General features: G+C 39.5%; 1 protein-coding gene and 2 long non-coding RNA genes across 4 annotated transcripts in view; 1 reads left to right on the top strand and 2 right to left on the bottom strand.

Moving 5' to 3' along the window:
* The window catches only part of LOC141569737 (uncharacterized), a 66740-nt gene extending 58019 nt beyond the window's left edge, over window positions 1–8721 (bottom strand). For both annotated transcript variants that reach the window (XR_012493494.1, XR_012493493.1), the window contains exons 1-2: window positions 8592–8721; window positions 1497–1585 (exon numbers count right to left, since the gene is read on the bottom strand). This is a non-coding gene — a long non-coding RNA (uncharacterized LOC141569737). The remainder of the gene's footprint in view (window positions 1–1496; window positions 1586–8591) is intronic.
* F8 (coagulation factor VIII) overlaps window positions 1–22751 on the top strand; it is a 120405-nt gene that overhangs the window by 78234 nt on the left and 19420 nt on the right. Inside the window, exons 15-22 of the mRNA XM_019716077.2 lie at window positions 8635–8788; window positions 10191–10403; window positions 10675–10903; window positions 11114–11296; window positions 12732–12848; window positions 13447–13518; window positions 13815–13900; window positions 18142–18297. Coding sequence (XP_019571636.2) covers window positions 8635–8788; window positions 10191–10403; window positions 10675–10903; window positions 11114–11296; window positions 12732–12848; window positions 13447–13518; window positions 13815–13900; window positions 18142–18297 — 1210 coding nt within the window. The remainder of the gene's footprint in view (window positions 1–8634; window positions 8789–10190; window positions 10404–10674; window positions 10904–11113; window positions 11297–12731; window positions 12849–13446; window positions 13519–13814; window positions 13901–18141; window positions 18298–22751) is intronic.
* On the bottom strand, window positions 13919–22714 carry LOC141569738 (uncharacterized). The gene is made up of 3 exons (XR_012493495.1): window positions 19997–22714; window positions 16723–16792; window positions 13919–15103 (listed from the first exon to the last, which is right to left on the bottom strand). It is a non-coding gene; the product is annotated as an uncharacterized LOC141569738 (long non-coding RNA).

Raw genomic sequence — 22751 nt, 5'->3', positions numbered from 1 at the left:
TAGAAAGATATGTCCAAATTTTCAAATTTTCTACAATGCATATGTACTGCTTCTATAACAAAAATCTATTTAAAATAATAAAATCAATTCTACACACACACACACACACACACACAATCCAGCTACTTCTCTCCATCTCGGTGGCGACCGTTTGGTCTAAACCATAATCAGTTCTCACCCAAATCACTGTAATATCCTCTTAACTGGCTTCCAGCTTCCAGCCTTGCCCTCATACAGTCTTTTCCCAACACAGCAGCTAATTTTTCAAATTGTAATTGTAATTATTGTTCTCTGCTCCAAATCCCCCAGTGCATTTCCATCTCCTTCTGCGTAAATTCCAAAGCGCTCATGATGGCCTTCACGTTTCTGTGAGATGTGACCTTCTGAAACTTCTCTGCCCTCATCTCTTACTGCTCTTTCCCGCTCACTCTGCTCCAACTACCCTGGCCTCATTGCTCTTCCTCAAATGGAACAAGTATGTCCCTATCTCTAGGCCTCTGCACTTTCCGTTCTCTGCTTGGAATTCTCTTCCCCTGAGAGCCAAATATTAGTTCTCTCACTTCTTTCAGGTTGCTGCTCAAATTTCTCTTTATCAGTGAGGCTTTCCCTGAACACTGTATATACGTATAGCTCCCACCACTTTTTCAATGCACTTACTAGCACCTGAAGTATTACACATTTATTTGTTTATTGTCCATCTTCCCCAACTAGAAGGTAAGCTCATTGGGAACACAAACTTTGAAGGTGTTTTTCAATGGTACATCCCCAGAACCTTGAACAGGCCTGGCATGTGAGAGACACTTACATAAATATCTGCTGAATGAACTAGTAAATAAATGATGGATGCAGGGAGGTAAGAGCAGATATTTCGTGTATGTCCACACTCCAGGGAACACCAATTAAATTGAGTTGTATAGCACAGCTTCCATGGGCAAGAATGGAGGCAGGGAGACCAGTTAAGAAGCTATTGCAGTCATCCAGGTAAAAGAAGAAGTTGTTTAGGCTGGCATAGTGGTGGTGAAAATAAAATAAAATTAAGTAAATAAATAAATAAAAGGAAGGGTGTTGAGTATAATTTGAAGATAAGCAGATAGGGCTTGCTATTAGATTGAGTATGGGGGGAACGAGGAGAGGGACTCAAAGAATATTTTTAGTTTTCGTCCTGAACAACTAGGTTGATGATGGTTACATTTAATGAGATATGGAAGGCTTGAGGTAGAACATTTTTATTTGAGGAAACACTCAAGCGTCTGTTTTACACATAGTTAGTTTGAGACGCCCATTAGTCATATGAGTCTGGAGTCCAAGGAAGAGGTCTATGCTACAGATATAAATTTTGGAATCATAAACATATTGATAGCATTCAAATAAGACCTGATGGGATCATCAAGGGAGTAAAAGTAGATATAAACCATGCCCACTTTAAGCTGGGTCCCCAAAGGGCTACAATCCTTAAAGTCATGGTAAACCAGTTAACTTGCCCTTCATTGACTTACATGCCACTCTACTGTCATCTGTGTTGTCCATGAAATCTCTGTTCTTGATCATAATTCAAGCCAATCTTGGATTGGCAGTACCTGCAGACCTGTGGCAGAAGAAAACATAAAATTTCTGTGAAGAAACCAACATCCTAGACTTCAACTTACTTTCATAAATACTTCAGATGCAATGTCTAGAACACAAAGATACTGGGTATAAACCAATACAAGAAAAAGGAAGCAAGAAGCCACAGAAAAAATAGTGAGGCAAAACAAACTCACAAACTTAAGATGAAGGAATCATCAGATACAGTTATTAAAACACCTATACATCATATAGAAAGAACTGGTGAACTAGTAGGTAAGTAAAAAACCAAAAACTCTGCAGCATACAGAAATTTTTTTTAATGGAAAATACAAAAGAGACAATAAAAGACTATGATCAACTGTATTTTACAAAGATGGATGTATCAATATATCCAGTCCTCCAGTGTGACCTTTCCATTCTCCCATTCAAGAGATAGAGTCTAATTTCCCTCCCCTTGATTTGGGCTGGCACTATGACTCATTTGTGACCAATGGAATATAACAGAAATGAGTGACCTATAGATGTGATGGAAGTGATGCTGATTCCTGAGGCTAGGTCAGCAAATATCATGCAGCTTACAATCTAGTTCTCATGGGATGCTTTCTCTGGAAGAAGCCAGCCTCCATGCAAGAAATCTGACTACCAGGGTATTACCATGTTGGAAAGGTCATATGTAGGTCCTCTGATAAAGAGTCTCAGCTGAATCCAGCTTTTCAACATTCTCCACCAAGGCACCAGACATGTGAATGAAGCCATTTTGGACCCACCAGACCAGACCAGATGCCAGCTGAATACCACTGAATGACCACATTTGACACTATGAGGAGTAAAGCTATTATCTAGCCAAGCCCTGCTAGAATTTTTGACTGAACAAAATTGACAAGTATAATAAAATGGTTGTTTTAAGGCACTAAAGTTTTGAGGTAGTTTGTGACAGAGCAACGTATAACCAGAATAGAGACATAGAGGACAGAGTATAAAGAACTAACCTATTTTTAGAATGAGAGGAAAGAGTGATTAGAGGAGAAGCAATGTTTGAAGAGGTAATAGCTGAATATTTTCCAAAAATGAAAAGAAGTCATCAATGCACAATTCAAGGAGCTCAACAAATCCCAAACGGGATGAATAAAAAAATCAGGGGCTGGCCCGGTGGCTCAGGCGGTTAGAGCTCCATGCTCCTAACTCCAAAGGCTGCCGGGTCGATTCCCACATGGGCCAGTGGGCTCTTAACCACAAGGTTGCCAGTTCAATTCCTTGAGTCCCGCAAGGGATGGTGGGCTCTGCCCCCTGCAACTAAGATTGAACACGGCACCTTGAGCTGAGTTGCCTCCTGGATGGCTCAGTTGTTGGTTGGAGCGCGTCCTCTCAACCACAAGGTTGCCAGTTTGATTCCTCGAGTCCCGCAAGGGATGGTGGGCAGCGCCCCCTGCAACTAAAATTGAACATGGCACCTTGAGCTGAGCTGCCGCTGAGCTCCCCGATGGCTCAGTTGGTTGGAGTGCGTCCTCTCAACCACAAGGTTGCCGGTTCGACTCCCACAAGGGATGGTGGGCTGTGCCCCCTGCAACTAGAAACAGCAACTGGACCTGGAGCTGAGTTGCACCCTCCACAACTAAGACTGAAAGGACAACAACTTAAAGCTGAACGGCACCCTCCACAACTAAGATTGAAAGGACAACAACTTGACTTGGAAAAAAGGCCTGGAAGTACACACTGTTCCCCAATAAAGTCCTGTTCCCCTTCCCCAATAAAATCTGTTTTTTTTAAAGTCAATGCTTAGGTACATTTCATCAGAGGGAAAATGAAGACAACCCAAGAGAAAACTCTTAAGAGCAGCCAAAGAAAGAAGCATACATTCAAATGAGACACAGAGAGGTGACTTCAATAATACTAATGAAAGAGAGAAGACAGGGAAATGATATCTAGAAAGCACTGAAATACAATAACTGCCAACCAAAATCTTATACCCATCAAAAATATGATTGAAGGAGCAAGGCAAAGTAAGGATATTTTCAGACAAATAGAAACAGATATTTCAGCACTAGCAAAAATCCACTAAAAATGTCCTAATGATATAATTCAAACAATCGAAAAGTGATACCGAATGGAAGATGTGAGAGGTAAGAAGGACTGAAAAGCAAAGAAAGTGTAAATATATGGATAGATACAAATAAATATTGTTTGTATAAACAATGATAAAATGTTTTATGAGCTTTAAGATGTATAGAATTGCTTTTTTTCACAACGGGTTTGCCACCATAACACAAGTGTTACAGAAACCACTCCTAAATCTAAGCCAAAATGGGAAAGCAAAAATTCATATCAACTTTGTCGTCATTGGACATGTAGGTTTGGGCAAATCCACCACTTCTGGCCATCTGATCTACAAGTGTGGTGGGGTCGACAAAAGAACCATGGAAAATTGGAGAAGGAGGCTGCTGAGATGGGAAAGGGTCTCTAAGTGTGCCTGGGCCTTGGATCAACCGAAAGCTGGACACGAGCATGAATGGCATCATTACTGATATCTCTGTGGAAATTCGAGAACGGCAAATATTATGTGACCATCATGGATGCCCCAGGACACAGAGACTTTTTCAAAAGACAATTACAGTCACATCTCAGGCTGACTGTGCTGTCCCGACTGTTGCTGCTGGTGTTGGTGAATGTGAAGCAGGAATCTCCCAGAATGGGGAGACCTGTGAGCATGCCCTCTGGCTTACACACTGGGTGTGAAACAACTAACTGTTGGTGTTAACAAAATGGATTCCTCTGAGCCGCCTTACAGCCAGAAGAGATGCGAGGAAATCATTAAGGCAGTCAGCACCTACATTAAGTAAATTGGCTACAGCCCTGACACAGCAGCATTTGTGCCAATTTCTGGTTGGAATGGTGACAACGTGCTGGAGCCAAGTGCTTACATGCCTTGGTTCAAGGGATGGAAAGTCACCTATAAAGATGGCAATGCCAGTGGAACCACGCTGCTTGAAGCTCTGGATTGCATCTTGTCACCAACTTGTCCAACTAACAAGCCTTTGCGTCTGCTCCTTCTCCAGGATGTCTACAAAATTGGTGGTACTGGTCCTGTCCCTGTGGGCCCAGTGGAGACTGGTGTTCTCAGACCTGGCATGGTGGTCACCTTGGCTCCAGCTTTACAAGAAATGTTAAATGCAGCGGGGGGAAAGGCCAAAACCAGAAATAAAAAAATACAGAGGGAAAGAATCTCACTGGTAAAGGCAAATATATAATAAACACAGTAAATCAACCACTTAGAAAGCTAATATGAAGGTTAAAAAACAAAAGTAGCAAAATTTACTATAACTACAATAAATAGTCAAGGCAAGCACAAAATGAAAAGATATCAAATGTGATGTCAAAAACATAAAGCATGGAGGGGGTAGTAAAAATGTAGTGCTTTTAGAATGTGCTAGAACTTAAATGTCCATCGGCTAAAAATAGAGTGCTATAGATATAGATGGATAGATATGAACCTCATGGTAACCACAGACCAAAACTATGTATTATTTACAACAGACACACTTAAAATATAAAGGCTCAATTACGCTGAAAGTAAACTTAAAGTAAGAGGTTTCTACAGATAAAGTGGAAATGTTATAATAATAAAATGGTCAATTCAATAGGCAGACATAACTTTCTAAAATTTATATTAACCTGATCATAATAATGTAACTTCAAAACACGTAAAGTAAAACTTGACAGAATTAAATGGAGAAATAGATAAATTCACAATCGTATTTCAAGGAAACTGAAAGAACAGACCCAAACATCAATAAGGATACAGAAGATTTGAACAGGATTAATGACGCACAGCCTCAACTGCAGGTTTAACATGTTTTCAAGTTCACATGGAACATTTAATAAAGCAGACCATATGCTATGCCACAAAACAAGAAATTTTAATGGATTGAAAACATATAAAATATGTTCTCTAATAAATTAATCATTTAGAAGTGTAACTGGAAATTAAGCAACACACTTCCAAATCTGTCAAAGAAGAAATTATGATGGAAATTAGAAATATTTTAACCAAATGTAAATATGATGTATTGAAACTTGTGATATGTAGCTAAAGCAGTGCAAACAGAGAAATCTTGCAGAGGAAAGAATGACACTGCCAGGTATCAGGAGTTATTATAAAGCTACAGTAATTAATCATGTGTGCTATTAACATAAGGATAGACAAATATGTCAGTGTAATCCCTGGATTACAAGGTTGGGTTAACATTTTTAAAAGCCATCATAATATGTCACACTCACAAGATAAAGTAGAACAAACATATAACCCTCTCATTAGATGAGAAGAGTGTTTACTTAAAATTTAGCATCCATGTACGATTTTAAAACTTTTAGCCAATTACAATAGAAAGGAATTCCCTTATCCTGACAAAGATTATCTACAAAAATCTCTACCAACATCTAATGCTGACCCATTGAAGACTTTCCTTTGGAGATCAGGAACAAGTTATCACCCCTCATTATGACCACTTCTACTCAATACTGTGCTGGAGGTACTAACCAACACACTAAAACAGTAAAAAGATATAAAAGGTATAAAGGTTGCAAAGGGAGAAATAAAACAGTCCTTGATTACAGATTATATTAATTGTGTACATAGAAAAAATTTAAAAGTATCAACAAATAAATGATTAGAATTAACTAAGAAGGTTAGCAGGTTTGTGGAATTCAAAATCAATATACAAAAGATAATTGTATATATAACAGCAGCAGACAGGTAGAAAACGAAATTAAATGCATATGCCATTTACAATGGAATAAAATAGTCACGATGACCTAAAAATAGGTATAACAAAAATTTTTTAAGATATCTATGGGAAAAAACTGGAAATTTAATGGGAAACTTTAAAGAAGACCTATAATAAATAAATGCCAAGATGTACCATGTACATGGGCTAGAAAATGCAATACTGTGAAAATGTAAATTATCCCCAAACTGATCTATAGATTCAACACAACCCAAATGAAAATCTCAACAGTTGAAGAACAAGGTGGGGGGAATTGTCGTATAATACTGAAACTTATTTTAAAGCTGTAGTACCCAAACAATGTGATAGTTGGCATTGGGGTACACAAAGAGGTCAATGGAAAAGAATAGAAAATCCAAAAATAGATTCACACATATAAGATACCTGATTTATGACAAACGTGTTATAGAAAAGTGATTTTCAATAAAAGATGCTGGGAAATTTTGATGCCCATATGGAAAAAACATTAAATTGTATCCCTAACTCACACTACGTATATACCAAAATCCACTCACATTGGGTTACAAGTCGAATCATGAACATAAAAACCATAAATCTTTTAGAAGGAAAAAATAAGCCAATATCTTAATAACTTCAGAGTTGGGGGGGAAAGATTTGACATCAAGATACAAAAAGCAGTAACCATGAAGGATTTTTGATAAATTTTACAACATTAAAATTATGAATTTATGCTTATCAAAATATTTTTTAAAAAAGAATTAAAACTAGTCACAGCATAGGAGAAGATGTTTGCAGCACAAAAAGCCAACAGAGTATTCATATCAAGACTGTATATAGTATACTTTTGAATCAACAAGAAAAAAGCAGATTACCCAATAGAGAAATTGGGAAACAAACAAACAATCCAAGCTTGGGTAGGCATTCCACAAAAGAGAAAATCCAATTTGTCCTACTCGTAAAGAAAGATGCTCAACTTCGTTATTAATCAGGAAAATGCAAAATAAAACCACAGGCACACTGCTATGCAACCACTAGAATGGCCCAAAATGTAAAAACACAGTCAATATCAAGTGTGTGTGAAGATTTGGATCAAATGAAAATGGAAAATGGTGCAGAAGCTTTGGAAAACAGTGTGGTAGTAGCTACCAAAGCGGAATATATGCATACTCGGCAATTCCAGTTCTAGGTGTGTGCCTGACAGAAATGTAACTACGAGTTCAAAGTTGCAAAGACATGAGCAAGAAGGTTCATAGCAGGCCTTTGTGGAAGTACCAAAAATCAGAAACAACTCAAATGCCCACGACTGAGGTACATGCACACAGTGGAATACTCTACAGCAATGGGGATGAACAAACTATAGCTACACACAACAACGTAGTTGAGTCTCATAACCATAATGCTGAGTGAAAGAAGCCAGAAACAAAAGAACGTATACAATATGGTTCCATGTACATACTTCAAAAACAGGCAAAAGTGAACTATATTCTTTAGGGATGTGTGCATAGTAGTATAATTGTGAAGAAACGCAAAAAAAATAATCATCATAAACATCAGAACGGTAGTTACTTTTGGTGGGGAGGGAAGGGATGTGATTGGAAAGGTACATGCAGTGAGCCTTCTGGGTTGCTGGCAAAGTTCTGGATCCAGATGGTTTTTCTACCAAAACCATTTGTTTTATGCACTTTATGGTACAGTTGTAATTCACATTTTTAACAGATTTTTTTTTTAAAGAAAAGAGGTCCAAGGACTGAGTCCTGTACTCTCTTATATTTAGAATATGTTTATAACCCCACATCCATTCAACATTCAACAAATGTTTCTTCCCTGCTTTCATGGAGCTTCCGTACCAGTGAGGCCTGGAGAGAGTATGTCAAGAAGGATGGAGGGGTTAACTAGGCAAACGTTGCTTAGATGTCGAGTAAGGTGAGGACATAAGAAAATTGACTATTGGCTTTGATAAGCCACTTGCATGATTTGGAGACCATCTAAATATGGATGATATTCATCTAGACCTCTTTGGTCAACTCCCAACCTCCGTGTATGTCAGTTTAATTCACATAGATGTCCCGTGTGTCCAAAACTGTATACCCCAACCGACTCTTCCTCTAGGGTGTCCCATCTCAGTGAATTTCATCACCATCCATCCATTTGCCCAAATCAGGAACCCAAAAGTCATCTTGAATCCCTCTTTCCTCTGCCCCCTTACACTTCCAATTCATAATCAATTCTACTAAATGTATCTTAAATATGGAGAAGGCTAGACTGTGAGGTGTTTCTACGTACTTGGTCCATGAGGATGTTGCTTTTCCTCTGCTTTCTTCTCTAGGGCTCAGAGTAGAAGTGTCCCTCAGTTCAAGAAGGTGGTTTTCCAGGAATTCACTGATGGCTCCTTCACTCAGCCCTTATATCGTGGAGAACTAAATGAGCACCTGGGACTCTTGGGGCCATGTATCAGAGCAGAAGTCGAAGACAATATCATGGTGAGTTGAGGACAATGGAATTACAAGAAAATTAGTCTTGTATATTCTTTCTGTTTCTGATTATAAAAATAATGTATCCTAACTTTTGAAAATTTTTAAAGTATAGAAAACAAAGAAGTTGAGACGTAATCTCATAATTATCATTTCACTGTATGCTCTTATCTCTTTCCTATGTATTCTTTATGTATTCAAAATTATACAATGTATAATTTTACTTCTTTTTTGACTAAATGTCATGACATAAACATTTCTTATGTCATAAAGAACACTTCCTAAGTATCTTTTTTTTAAATGATGGCATAATAGTCTATTACATGAATTTATGGTTTACTTAACCATTTACGTTGAAGCACTTTTTCGTTTATTTTTTCACCATTTAAATAACACCACAATCACAACTCTTTTCCAAGGATAAAATTCTAAAAGTACAATGTACATGAACATTTAAGACTTCCTCTAATGAATTATCTGTTAATATCCTTTGCACATTTGACATATTTAGAGGGAGTGCTTTTCTTATTATTTATATTACCTCATATATTATAGATCATTGATTTATTAATGATCATTGATCATTTAGTGAGTAGTATTTTTCCAAGTTTGTTCTCTCTTAATTTTACATGTAGTGTTTTTTAAATAAAAACAGATTTGATATTTTAGAAGTAATCCGTAAATCTTTCCTTTATGACACTTTCATAGCTTTTATGTGTATAAAAATCCTTCCACATACAGATTTTTTTCCTTAAAATCACCTATACCTTCTTCAACTTTCTTTTACAGTTTAATTTCTTAACATTTAACTTTTTAATCCATCAGCAATTTCTATAGGCTAGAATTTATTTTGCTGCATTGTGTGAGCCAAAGATCAAAGTAGTTTTATTTTTTACCAAAAATAAGTCACTTGTCCCAAGTGATTGTTTACATTAGGGAAATAGAGGGATCTAAAATTATGGGAATGTAAGTGAATTATTTTTCTTCCTTGATTTTTATTTTACTTTCCATGTCTATGAAACATGTATAATTTTTTCAAATCTGAAAAACCAGTCTTTTTTAAAGAGCATATGCATTCATCCTGGAATCTGTCCTGAAGAACCTTCCCTTAGTATAAACTACCAGGATTATGGTCTTTCAAAACCCCTGTAGGATATTTTCCCTTTATTTTGGAATTGCTTTTAAGTGTTTAGGAATTTTTCTCCTTTGCAACTTTTGAGTGCATGCCTTAAGCTTTCTTTAATTCAAAAACTGCTCAGAGTTTCCTGTATAGGTCTTTAGGTTTGGGTTCTAACAACATCCATTGTCTGTACCACTTCCTCTGGGCATTAGAACTTGGATAAACCCCCCAAATGGGCATTACTATTTGGGATGTAAACCGTAAGGTACTTCTTTTTTTTCCCCTCTGCAGGTAACTTTCAAAAATGAGGCCTCCCGTCCCTACTCCTTCTATTCTAGCCTTATTTCTTATGAGGAAGATGAGAGCCAAGGAGCACAACCTAGACAAAAGTTTGTCAAACCTAATGAAACGAAAATTTACTTCTGGAAAGTACAACATCATATGGCACCTACTAAAGATGAGTTTGACTGTAAAGCCTGGGCTTATTTTTCTGATGTTGATCTGGTAAGCAGGTCTACATTGTGCCAAAAGAAATGGTCTTGGCAGTATCTGCTGAGAATGTTGGTATTTACCCTACCCATAGTGGGAAGTTTAAACAGGGGACATGGCACCATATTTGCATTTTAGAAATATCACTGCGGAATCCACTGAAGAGGATGAATGGTACTGTGGGAAGACGGGGCTGGGGTGGAGTGGCATAAAGGCGGATGGGAAATGCACTGTGGTTCATAGACGAGAGAGCTTCTACTCACAGGACCGATGTCTTCCCTCTCAGGAACGAGACATGCACTCAGGCCTGATTGGACCCCTTCTGATCTGCCGCACGAACACACTGAACCCTTCTTATGGGAGACAAATGACAGTGCAGGAATTTGCTCTGTTTTTCACTATTTTTGATGAGACCAAGAGCTGGTACTTCACTGAAAACATGGAAAGGAACTGCAGGGCTCCCTGCAATATCCAGATGGAGGACCCTGCTTTTAAACAAAATTATCGCTTCCATGGTAATATATCCCCCACCCAAATATCACTCACTGAAATGCAGCATGCATTGTGACAAATGAGTCCTGAGCCAGAGGCTTGGACGTTGCATAAATTAAGAGTATATGTACGGGAATGGGATCCTCAGAGGAATCAGTAGTTTTGACTGGCGTGGAAGAAAAGACACTTCTACAGTAGATTTTAACAGCCTTCTCCATGTTGTCCCTCCCCAGCAATCAATGGCTATGTGATGGATACTCTACCTGGCTTAGTAATGGCTCAGGATCAAAGGATTCGATGGTATCTGCTCAGCATGGGCAGCAACGAAAACATCCATTCCATTCATTTCAGTGGACACGTATTCACTGTACGGAGGAAAGAGGAGTATAAAATGGCGGTCTACAACCTCTATCCAGGTAGCAGCTGCTTTGTGCTCTCTCTCTTCTACCTACTGTGCTTACTGAGTACTTGAAATGGTCTAGGCACTGGGGATGCAGTTGGTGAACAAAGCAGACAAACTCTCTGTCTCCAGGGTAACTTACTTTTCCAAGTGATTTTACCCTACAGAGAGATAATAAATAAATTAGCAGAGGAACGTGATAATTTCAGATACACATAATGTGATATAAGGGACATAGAACAGAATAAATGGATAATTAATGTTGGAGCACTTTCCTAGGAAAAAAGGGATAGTTTTCCATCTCAAATCCCTCATGGCACCAGTAATGTACCCAAGAGTGATTTATGTCTGTAACTAGTATGTGCTTAAGCACTACTCACGCTGTTGCTAAAAACACAACTTTGTTTTAGTTCTCCACTGTCCCTTTAGGACAGATTTAATAGCGGGAATGAACTTGCCCTGCTTCTGAATAAAAATTCTGATAAGCCCAGGGACTTTTCTGCTCACTCTTATGTTAAGTGATAAACAGTCCTGCGGTCACTTTACATCACAAATAAATGTGTGGTTTGTCAGAAATTACAATGTCCACTCTAAGATGTTAATACAAATTCTGAACTTGACTTCACTTGGACCTCTCCTCCCAAAACCTGAGCCTGTGCCAGGCTGGAAGCCTGCACTGGGAAAGGGAGGCACGGCTGAGTCCTGGTTCGCTACCTTAAGCTTCTTGTGCTTCCCCCAACTCCTTGCTGGCTGCTGCTTTGAACTCCAGGATGGAGAGGGTACAGGTAAGGGACAGGACAGTTACCTCCTTACAACTGGCACCACTGCTGTAAGCCAGCTTCGCACTGTACACCTGGCAGATACTGAAACCTGACTCTGATTGCAGGGAACGCTGAGGGTATCTTCAGACTCCCTTTAGGACCCTCTCCCATGGAAGCCCCTGGACCTGGCTGGTTCCAGCTTTACTCCGGCTGGTTGGTCGCTCATTCCTCAGCCACTCAGCATTCCCATCCAGCTTTTTGCTGCTGGGGTTACTTTAGTCCTCAAGGCAGCCTTAGTGGACTAGATCCATGAGGACCTCACCCTGCGTTCCCTCTCCCAAGGAGCCCACATCTGGTCACTGAGAAATACAACTTTGGCCCTGAAAACCCCTAAGAATGTAGGCCAATCCTAACTCAGGAGCTTTGTCCTGTCTCTGCACCAAAGCTTTCCGTCACCATATCTCCCCATTTCCCAGGGGGTGGGGTAGGGGTGGGGAGGGGCTCTCAGAAGTCAGTCTCTAGTGGCTCCAACTGCAGGGGTCACATAGCAAGCACTGTGTGTTTCAAGGGTCCAAGAGTAGTGGAACTGACTTAGGTAGATTTCTTTTGATATTCTGTATAAGCCAACGCATCTCATGCTCATTTTTTTAGTGAAAAGAAATCACTTTTGTTCCTTTTGTTTTTGATAAGGTGTTTTTGAGACAGTGGAAATGCTACCATCCAAAGCTGGAATCTGGCGGATAGAATGCCTTATTGGTGAACACCTAAAAGCTGGGATGAGCACTCTTTTTCTGGTGTATAGCAAGCGTGAGTAGCAATGTGGGCACAGGCCCCCTGCCTACCCAGTCTGCATCTGTACAGCTTTTCTCCTTCCTAGAATGGCTGCCTTTATCAAGAAATAAATACAAGTTCACAGTCATTATCAAATCTGAAATGAATATTGCTGGTAGATATCATCAGAGTCCTCAGATATGCTTGAAGCTTTGAACACTTTGAACCTGAAGCTTTAAATATTTAACGAACTGATGCTAAAAAAAAAAATCTCTTCATTTTCACAACTTCGTGAAGCTCCAAGATCTCCAAGAGCAAATTTTAAAACTTAATTTTGGTTCAATTAAGAACTCTTGGAAGAGTTTGAGATTTAATCCTAAACAAGTAAGAGAACCGGTCCACTTACATAAGGGCCCATCATTTCCTCAGCTGCAAAATGTGAATAATTCTAGCACCTACCTGTTGGGGTGAATGAAATGAGATAGTACAGTAAAATAGCACAGTTCTTGACATATAGAAAACACTAAAAAGAAAAAAGAGCATTTGTTGGTATTCTCCCATTTTCATTGACTTACATTTGTGAAGCTAAATGTTCTGCACTTCTAGCTATTGTGTTCCCCTCATTTGATTTCAGAGTGTCAGACTCCTCTGGGAATGGCTTCTGGACGCATTAGAGATTTTCAGATTACAGCTTCAGGACAATATGGTAAGTACTATTATTTTCCGGTTAGATCTTATTTTCAGGGAAACATGGTAGTGCTGGTAATACATACCAGTACATATCAAATAATTAGAGGTGCTAATAGTCAATAAAATTATTAAATTTTAGAAAATAAAATGGATAAGGGCAAGCAAAACACTTAGGGAGTCATTGATACTATTGTGCTTTATGCCTTTACCTTCTTCACAGCTAGGACTAACCTTTCTCAAGAGTAATTTCATTCCCAAGTGTCTAGAACCAACCCAGCTGAAGCTAATCTCTCTCCCCTTTCTTGGGCAAAGGACAATGGGCCCCAAAGCTGGCCAGACTTCATCACTCCGGATCAATCAATGCCTGGAGCACCAAGGATCCCTTTTCCTGGATCAAGGTTAGAAAATGCCTCCCATTCAATGGCATCATGTAATCCTCTTGCAAGTTCACAGCACTACACATCTTTCATACTGAAGTCATTTCCATCAAACTCCAGGTAACAGAGGAGGACAGAAGTTGGGAATAGAACTGAGCATGCTGATGTGTCTTACTGATGTGTTTTTAATATTTCTACTGGGATTAGAACATCTGAAAACTTTCGACAACACTGAACTCACCACCTCCCAAGATTCTATAATTAGATGCCTCCAACTACCGTGTTTCATGGAAAATAAGCCCTAGCACGATTTTTCAGGATGACATCCCCTGAACATAAGCCCTAAAGCTACTTTTGGAGCAACAATTAATATAAGACCTGGTCTTATTTTCGGGGAAACACGGTACCTAGGTGTCCTCAAGTCCTCCAATACCTTTATATTAACAGAAAAACAAATGGCTCAATCTCCCATCACACAAGCCCAGAAAATGTGGCTTCTTTATTTTATAAAACTGAATCCATTTCTTCACAAATTATATACCACTGGGTAGTAGGAAACATCTATTGAAGTTAATCCAATCTTGTAAACTAACTTAGAGCCAAAAACTGAAACAGTGTCTTTAGGTTAGCTCCATTTCTTTTTAAATGATTCAGTCTTTCAGATTTTCTCACTTCCCCATTTCCTCTAGAGCAGCACTGTCCAAGAGAAATATAACACGAACCACAGATGCAATCCACATGTGTAAGTTTACATTTCCTAGTAGCCACATTATAAAAGAAATGTGTGAAATTCATTTAAATCATATATTTGATTTAACTCAACATGTCCAAAAGTATTATCATGTCAACGTGAAATCGTTCAGGCCTGTGACCCTTTCAAAGGTATACATACGGGAACTTCTGGATTCCTCCCGCACCACATGAGAGCGGAAGGAAGCTTAGAAGTGCCAACTCAGGCTCTCTGCCTACCCACAGGGGTAGGTTCCTTCTAGAGCCCAAACAGGCAAAGGGAGGGAACTTCTGCTTCCAGCTTTGCTCCTAACCCACCTAACATGCCTCCCACATCTGGAACTTGCAGTCCGGACAGGGACACGTTTCAGCACCTACCTCCCCAGCTCCATCCACTTCTCACAGCGCACCAGCTTTCTGCTTCCTCTTCTTAGTAGGCCGAGGACATTTCCCGACAGTTTCCTCCTTTGTGAGGTTACCTCTGTTCTAATGTTCCTGAAGTTAAAATAAGAAATAGGAATCAGTTAAAATAAACTGGCTTACCAGTAAGCAGACACAAAGAGCTCATCTGTTAATGCCACATCAGCTTCCAAACAGCCACATCAGCTCATCTTTTCTTGTTCATTTTCTAGGCACTGACAATTATGACTCAATTTGAGAGGACTATTTGCTAATCCCTAAGTATTTAATTAGTTTGTGAGGCTGCCAAACCACATGTTCTCACCTTATATTTCTGTGGATATCACTTTTATTCAACCTTACAGGTATCCCTGTGTAGTGGACATTTTAATCTATTTGGCTGCCCTGCATCTGTTCTGTGTTTGTTTGTTTTTTTAAATAGTATCCTTATTTCCATTTGGGGAGTTATATGTTCCTCGCTGGATACAATGTGATGAGACCTGTAAATAGAGTGTCTTTTCCATACCAAAGAACCCTAAGAGATACACAGTTAAGTTTCCACTTAGGTATTAGTTTTGACCCATTGTTCCAGCTTGCCAAGATTCTGTCTCCCAAAGTATTTCCCACTCTTCCCAGTTTCATAGATTTGACTGATTTGATCAGTAAACTTTTTTTATATTTTAGCAAAGTCATGATCACAATACTGAAGTAGCCAGGGCTTCCTTACTATGTCCTTACAACAAAACAAGCTATATTAAGTCCTCACCACAACCTTACGAGGTAGGTATTATTGGCACCCTCATTTCAGGTAAGGAAGTTGAAGCACAGAAAAGTTAAATAACATGCCCCAAGTCACACAGCCAGTAAGTGGCTGAGCCAAATTCAAACCCAAATAGTTGGGCTCCAGAACCCTAACTCATAATCATTAAACCATACCCATTTCTAGAATGCGCCCTTTAGGTTGATAACCATCTATTAACTACCACTGTTTGCTTATGGTAATTGGGCCAGTTACCAATTGACTTTATTATATTACCTGTATGAAATCACCTTATCCTCAAGGTGTTTTCTGCCATCCTTCCTACTGAAGTCCAGATACACATTTTCTTGATCTGGTAACTTTACAGAATAAAGAAATGGTTCCAGAGAGCCAGCAGATATGGAGTTGGAGCTGAGAGGGCTGCTGACAGGAAGGGGAGTTGGGGTAGGCATCCATTCCAGGGAGAAGGCCTGACGAGTACACAACAGCCAGGCCACCACGCATCAGAGCACTGCGCTGGCTTGAGGGGCATCGGGTGACCAGGGCCAGACAATCAGCAGCTGGCAGTCGGCAGGCTCCATGGAGATGTCAAGCTGTGATGTCTGTATATGTACACTATGTGACTCATTACCACCTCACTTACTTCCTCGTACAGATGTGTCTTGCTGTCATACTCAAATACCTGGCTGGATATATAGGTGAGAATATTGAATCTATACTTGCCAAATTGCTCCAATATTCTAATTATAGTGCAGAGGAGGCACAAAATGAAATACATAAGATTGGCAGTTTGCCAAGAATTCATCAGTTACAGAATGTAGGTGGGAAAGGCAGCTGGCCAGGCTTTATTAAAATTACTTGAAAGTACAATAGTCAGTGGTCCAAAAACGACCTCTCATGTGCTACAGGAAGAAACAGTACAAGCGAATTCAACAACAGTCATGATTTTTTGTACCTGGTATTTTCAGTTGTTTGTGCCACGATACCAAGAGGAAAAATGAAGTGTCTTCAATTGGAAATACCATCTAATTTGGGAAAAGACAGCACATTAGCTTCTGAAGACCTTGCCACTCTATCTTGTTACTCTGCTTCATTTTTTTCTCCTGCACTTATCACTACTGGGTGCTGTAAACAAATAAAACGTACATATGATATAGTCTTTTTGTCCAACTCAAATTGTCATTCCATGAGGGCAGGGCTTTTTTTTTCTCTTGTTCATGACTGTATTCCCAGTACCTAGAACAGTGCTTGGCACATAACAAGTGCAAAAAATACATTGTTTAGATGGATGGAACTTACAGTCAACTGAAGGAGATAGTTGTTAAGCAAGAGTCATGACTAGTCCAGCTGGAGAGTGCCAAGCACCTGTGAGAAGTTTGACTTACTTGTTAGGACAGTAACTGACGCCAAAAGTCCTGTAGTAGGTACCCCCTTGTAGTGTTTGCATGGTCCATGCCCTCTTCTTTTAGTACAAACCATTCCCTACCACTCTGCCATTATTCACTCACTCATTCATTCTAGAACATTTGCTAAGCATCAGTGTTATACCGGATGCCATGTTACATGCTGGAGCTAGAGAGAACATAAAAGCTAACATTTATTAAGTGTTTAGTACACAGATGTGCCAGGCACTGAACTCGGCACATTACACATAGTCACTCTAATCCATCAGGTAAACCTCTGAGATAAATACCATTATTATCCCCACTTCACAGATAAAGAAGTTGAGATCCAGAGAGGTTAGGTGACTCAAATGGGTTCACTGCCTTAAGGATGTCAGTCTAACAAGAAAAGCAGATAAGCAAAGAAACCTTTATAATATGGTACAATAATTTGTTATAATGAAGTTATTATACAAAATAAAGTGGAAGCACAGAAGAAGCAGAACTAAATTTGTCCGAGTTTAAGTCAGGAAAGGCTAACCTGACTTAAGGAGAAATGGTGTCTGAGCTAACACTTGAAGGAGGGGTAGCAGTTTATCACTCACTAATAACGATAGTAGGATGGGGTTGGTCTGGAGAGAGAGGAGGAAACTGGCTTTGTCTAGGCTGAGGTGTGGGCAAAGCACTAGGTTATGGGGGTCCATATGTGCAGCACAAATGATGTGTGTAGAGAAAATGGGGGCTCAATGATTTCCAAGTGTTCTGGTTTTCCAGGAGGTAGGCTGGGAACTCAGTAAGCACCTTACGTACTCAGTCTCATCATACACCCCACAGCTTAACACACATCCACATTTCCTCTTTGGCATCTGCCTTCCCTGTACATCCAAGGTAATACTGTGTATATCAGTGTCAATGTAGATTCTTGTTAAGCCAATAATGAATTTCAGAAGCTGGTACATACACTGAAAATAATGTGTTGTTTTAATTGGCAGGTGGATCTGTTGGCACCAATGATTATACACGGCATCATGACCCAGGGTGCCCGTCAGAAATTCTCCAGCCTCTACATCTCTCAGTTTATCATCATGTACAGTCTTGATGGCAATAAGTGGCAGAGTTATCGAGGGAATTCCACTGGGACCTTAATGGTATGTAATTAGTCCTTTCAAGAGAATGCATGAATCTTTTAAAGTTTTTGACAAATTTCAAACATGGGACAAACACTCCTAGTACCTACAAACTTAACTCCAAAAAAGAATTTTCCATATATGGGTAATAGCAGTGATTGTGAATATGGATATATGAACAAAATGTGGTAATATCAAGGATCTCATAGATAATAGAAATGAAGAGGTGCTTTATTGCCAGAAATGTGTGATTCAGGACTGGGTGTATTGATAAGATTGTGAGTTTGAGGTGACAGTTGGGCAATCAGGTTGAATGTCCCGTAGGCAGTTGATGAAAGGATTGAGTTTAGGGGACAAAACTATGAATGGAGGTGAAGATTTGCGTCTTCCATGCAGAGAGATGGGTGAAACCTTAGGAAATGATGAATTCTCTGGGGGAGAGCTCAAGACCCTTAATTAAACAGGCTTAAAACCTTAGCAGCAGCATCTACTCTGCCTTCATTTTTATGCCCCTGATGAACTGATCCACAAATGGAGTCCCAGCTAACAAGGTGGAGACCACATCACTTTTTCTGATCTAGCCTTCTTAGTTGTATAGCATCACTCCCAATACATCCTACGGGTTATCAGCAAGTCACATGTCTACCCAGATTCAAAGGGAAGGGACATAGCCTCCACTTCTCAATGAGAGGAATGTAAAGAATATGTGGTCGCTTTGTAAGCCACTACAAGAATCTACCTAATCTCTCCTTTGGGATACTGCTCCCTCTCCTCATCCCTCAGGGCCTAGGAATGGTAATACCCTGCCGGCTCCCACCTTCCTACCTAGTACCTTTATTAACTTGCCTGGAGAAGATTGGATGTTGTGTAATCCATGCATGTGGTGGCATCACAATTTCTCATATTAGCACCAGTGATACTATGGGATGAGTTACAGATAGTGAGGAAGACACTGGAAGATTAAATTGACAATGGCATTTAGTTGTAGCAACAACTGTAGTGTCACCTGATTGTAGAGTGACTTGTCTTCTTTTTATGGGCCTTCTTTTATGGCATACATAGGGGGAAAGGAAATTAAATGTTATGAATATATACAAAGAACACCCATGAACATACATGGAGAATCAGGACACATCCATGGAGCTCTGGAGGGGTCTTCCATATCCTATGGTTGTAGGAAGATACTTGGACTTCAGATGAAGTCTAGGGGTTGAGCATATGAATGGCAGAGTTGCACAAACAATTAAATGGTCAATCCCACCAGGTCTATTATGCTAGGGTAAGGGCACTGCTGGAAAGGAGTGGAACTCTGACACCTGGGATGGGTTTGAGCATGGATGAGGCTGAGAACTGCAATCCTCCATATTCCCCTTTAGGAGGCAACCTTTCCCCAATCTCTGAAGCAGCCATCCCTTCTCTGCCGAGAAGTCTTTCAGTGATTACATCTGGAATAGTTCACTAGGGCCCGAGTGGCCACTACAAAAACCAGATGAATCATGGGAAAATGACAGATCACCACAAATTTAATCAGGAGGTATGACCAAAAAAATGCAATTCCAGATGTGGTATCTCCTCTGGAACAAATTAACACAGACCCAGCACCTGATATGGAACTACTGACCTAGAAAATGCTTTTTTCTTCACTCCCATTGATAAGCAAAATCAGAATATATTTGCATTTATGAAGTAGGGACAAGAGTATTAACTTTACTGTTCATACCTCAGGGTGATGACAGCTTCCTTATTCTTTGTCCTAATATACACCCAAGGGACTCCAAACATCTTGACACCCAATAAAACACCATACTGGTCCATTATATTGATGACATTATGCCAACAGGGCCTGGTAAACAGGAAACAGCAATCACTCTAAATGTTTTTATGATTAATATACTAATAAACATATAGTCACATATACAGATATACATATATGTAACATACATAAAACATATATATGTATACATATAAAACAAATCTTGTTCCTGACTTTCATGGGGATGGATCCCCATATATCACTGTTTAATATAATGTTCACTGTTAACTTAGAACAAATACTTTTTATCATGTTTTAAAAGTTTCCTTCTATTCTTATTTGGAATGGCTACAGAATTTCATCAAATGCTTTTTTAGCATCACATTTTTTCTTTCCTATTGTCAGATTATGCTTACATTCAATGATGTGCTGGCAAATGTTTAACAACTAGCTCTGGGGCAAAATGGGGGGGCAGTAAGGGAGAAAGGCCTTGATTTGTAGCATTTGCTGATTTCTGTGATGTAAATGCCATCATATCAGCTTTCAAGCTGCTGATGTAATGTCGCTGAATGCAGAATTTGGAACAACTGGCTCACAAGCCAGCACTAGCCTGATCCACACAGCACTGTGCTCCATCCCTGGGTAACGTGCCCTCATTCAGTGTACTGATCATTTAAAACTCACCTGGGTCTAATTTGCTAGCATTTTATTTAGAACTTTTTTATCTAATCAACAAAATGGGTTTACCATTTTCATGGGCGCTATCAGGTTTTGGCATGAGAGTTATACTAAACTTAAAGTAAAATGGAAAATCTTCTTTTTCCATTAAACGACTGCTCTAAAATAGTTTAATTAATGTAGTAATCACGTATTCAGTGTAAGTTAGGTCGAAAAGCCACTTGAGCCTTGTGCCTTATTTAGTGGTAGATACTACTGGTATTCTCATTTTCTGTTACCTGCAGTTAATTGCTGTAAACGTGTACCTTAGAGTTCTATCTCCCTTCCCACACTATATATCTGTGTCTATATGCACAAATATATCTCTTTTTCCCCTTTATCAAAGTTAGCTAGTGTTTGTCTATTCTGTTGGATAGTCAAAGAATCAACTCTTGGTCTTAAAATCGAACATAGATATGAAGGTGTTGTTTTCTAATTCATTAATTTCTATTCACAACTTTAAAAATGCTTTCCCTTTCTTTTGGTTTACTTTTTGTTTCCTAGACTCTGTAGTTGAATGACTAGCTTGTTTATCTTCTATCTTTCTTGTTCAATGATGATAAAATAGTTATTAACTACTCTCATAAGGGTCATTCCTTTTAGTAACTACAGGTGACCCTTGAACAACTCAGGGATTGGGACATCCACAATGCACACAGTTGAAAATCCACTTATGTACAATTTGAGACGGCCCTCCACATATGTGGATGACCAATTGCCAGTTGATCCTTGAACAACGCAGGTTGGAACTGCATGGGTCAGTTGAAAAAGTCTGAGTATAAGTGGACCAGCACAATTCAAGGGTCAACCGTACTGTGTTCTAGGTTCAGGCAAAGGGGTGGGCAAACTAGAGTCCATGGATTTGGACTACAACCTACTTTTGTATGGACTGTTAAGATGGTTTTTACATGTTTAAAGTTGCCAGAACAAAGGAAACTATGTGACAGAGAGAATTTGTGGCATGAAAAGACTATATTCATCCAGTCCTTCACAGAAAGTTTGAGGACTGGTGATCGAATCTAATGGAAGTAGAGATACTAGACAGTTTACATTAACCAGAATCCTTCCCAGAGCCCACCTAACTCATAAATTTCAGTCTTAGTAATCTTCCTCCAGTATAGGGGTTCCCAAATGTTTTTATATCTTAGTTACCATTCACAATTTTTCATAAGCAATATTGCTCATCATAAAAGTCCCTCATAAAGGAAGGGGAACCCCAACACTCTTGAAGGATCAGTGCTTCACTGCTACCATTTTCAAGTTTATATTTTGAATGTTAATTTTGAATTATCAATGAACATTTCTATGATGCAGACCTTTCCCTCTGGTTTTCAAGTTAAAAAGAAGACTGACCATGTCCTTTAATATTTATCTTTGGTCATATTAGAAATCAGTGCTAATTTTGATAGTAAGTTGATAGGTAGCAAGAGAACTGTCAACATCACTCAAATCTGGCCTTGGCCCAGCTACCGTGTTTCCCCGAAAATAAGACCTCGCCAGACAATCAGCTCTAATGCGTTTTTTGGAGCAAAAATTAATGTAAGCATTAGAGCTGATTGTCTGGCAAAGTCTTATTTACGGGGAAACACGGTATCTGTGCTATGCAATTTCTGAGGACATACATAAATGAGCAAACGTCAAATGGAAAACACCTTTTAGTGTTTCCTAAAACTGTACTTGTATACCCAATACCTGGCTCCCTGGCAATCCCTACCCCCACCTCCTCAGTGCAAGGCGTTTAGACCAGAGGCCTAAGGAGGATTTTTCTCAAGCTCAAATCCAAATAGTATCACCATTCACATTACAGAACTCCTAGACATTCGTGTCATAAGACAGTGAGGCAGCCAGCCAGCCAGGCCTGCACCCTGTTGAGAAGAGGGTACCAGAACAAGCAGAAGCCCACGGAGCACACACCCTTACCAGTTTTGCAGTAAACGGCACTAGGCTTTTAGGACTCCGAAGGACCCTTCCTGGCAGCCAAGTGCAAGTGCAGGAACGGTGGCTC

Source organism: Rhinolophus sinicus, chromosome X, assembly GCF_036562045.2.
Source record: "Rhinolophus sinicus isolate RSC01 chromosome X, ASM3656204v1, whole genome shotgun sequence".
Classification (NCBI taxonomy): Eukaryota; Metazoa; Chordata; class Mammalia; order Chiroptera; family Rhinolophidae; genus Rhinolophus; species Rhinolophus sinicus.
The sequence above is the reverse complement of the archived record's forward strand: the minus strand, read 5'-3'. Positions and strand labels throughout refer to the sequence as shown.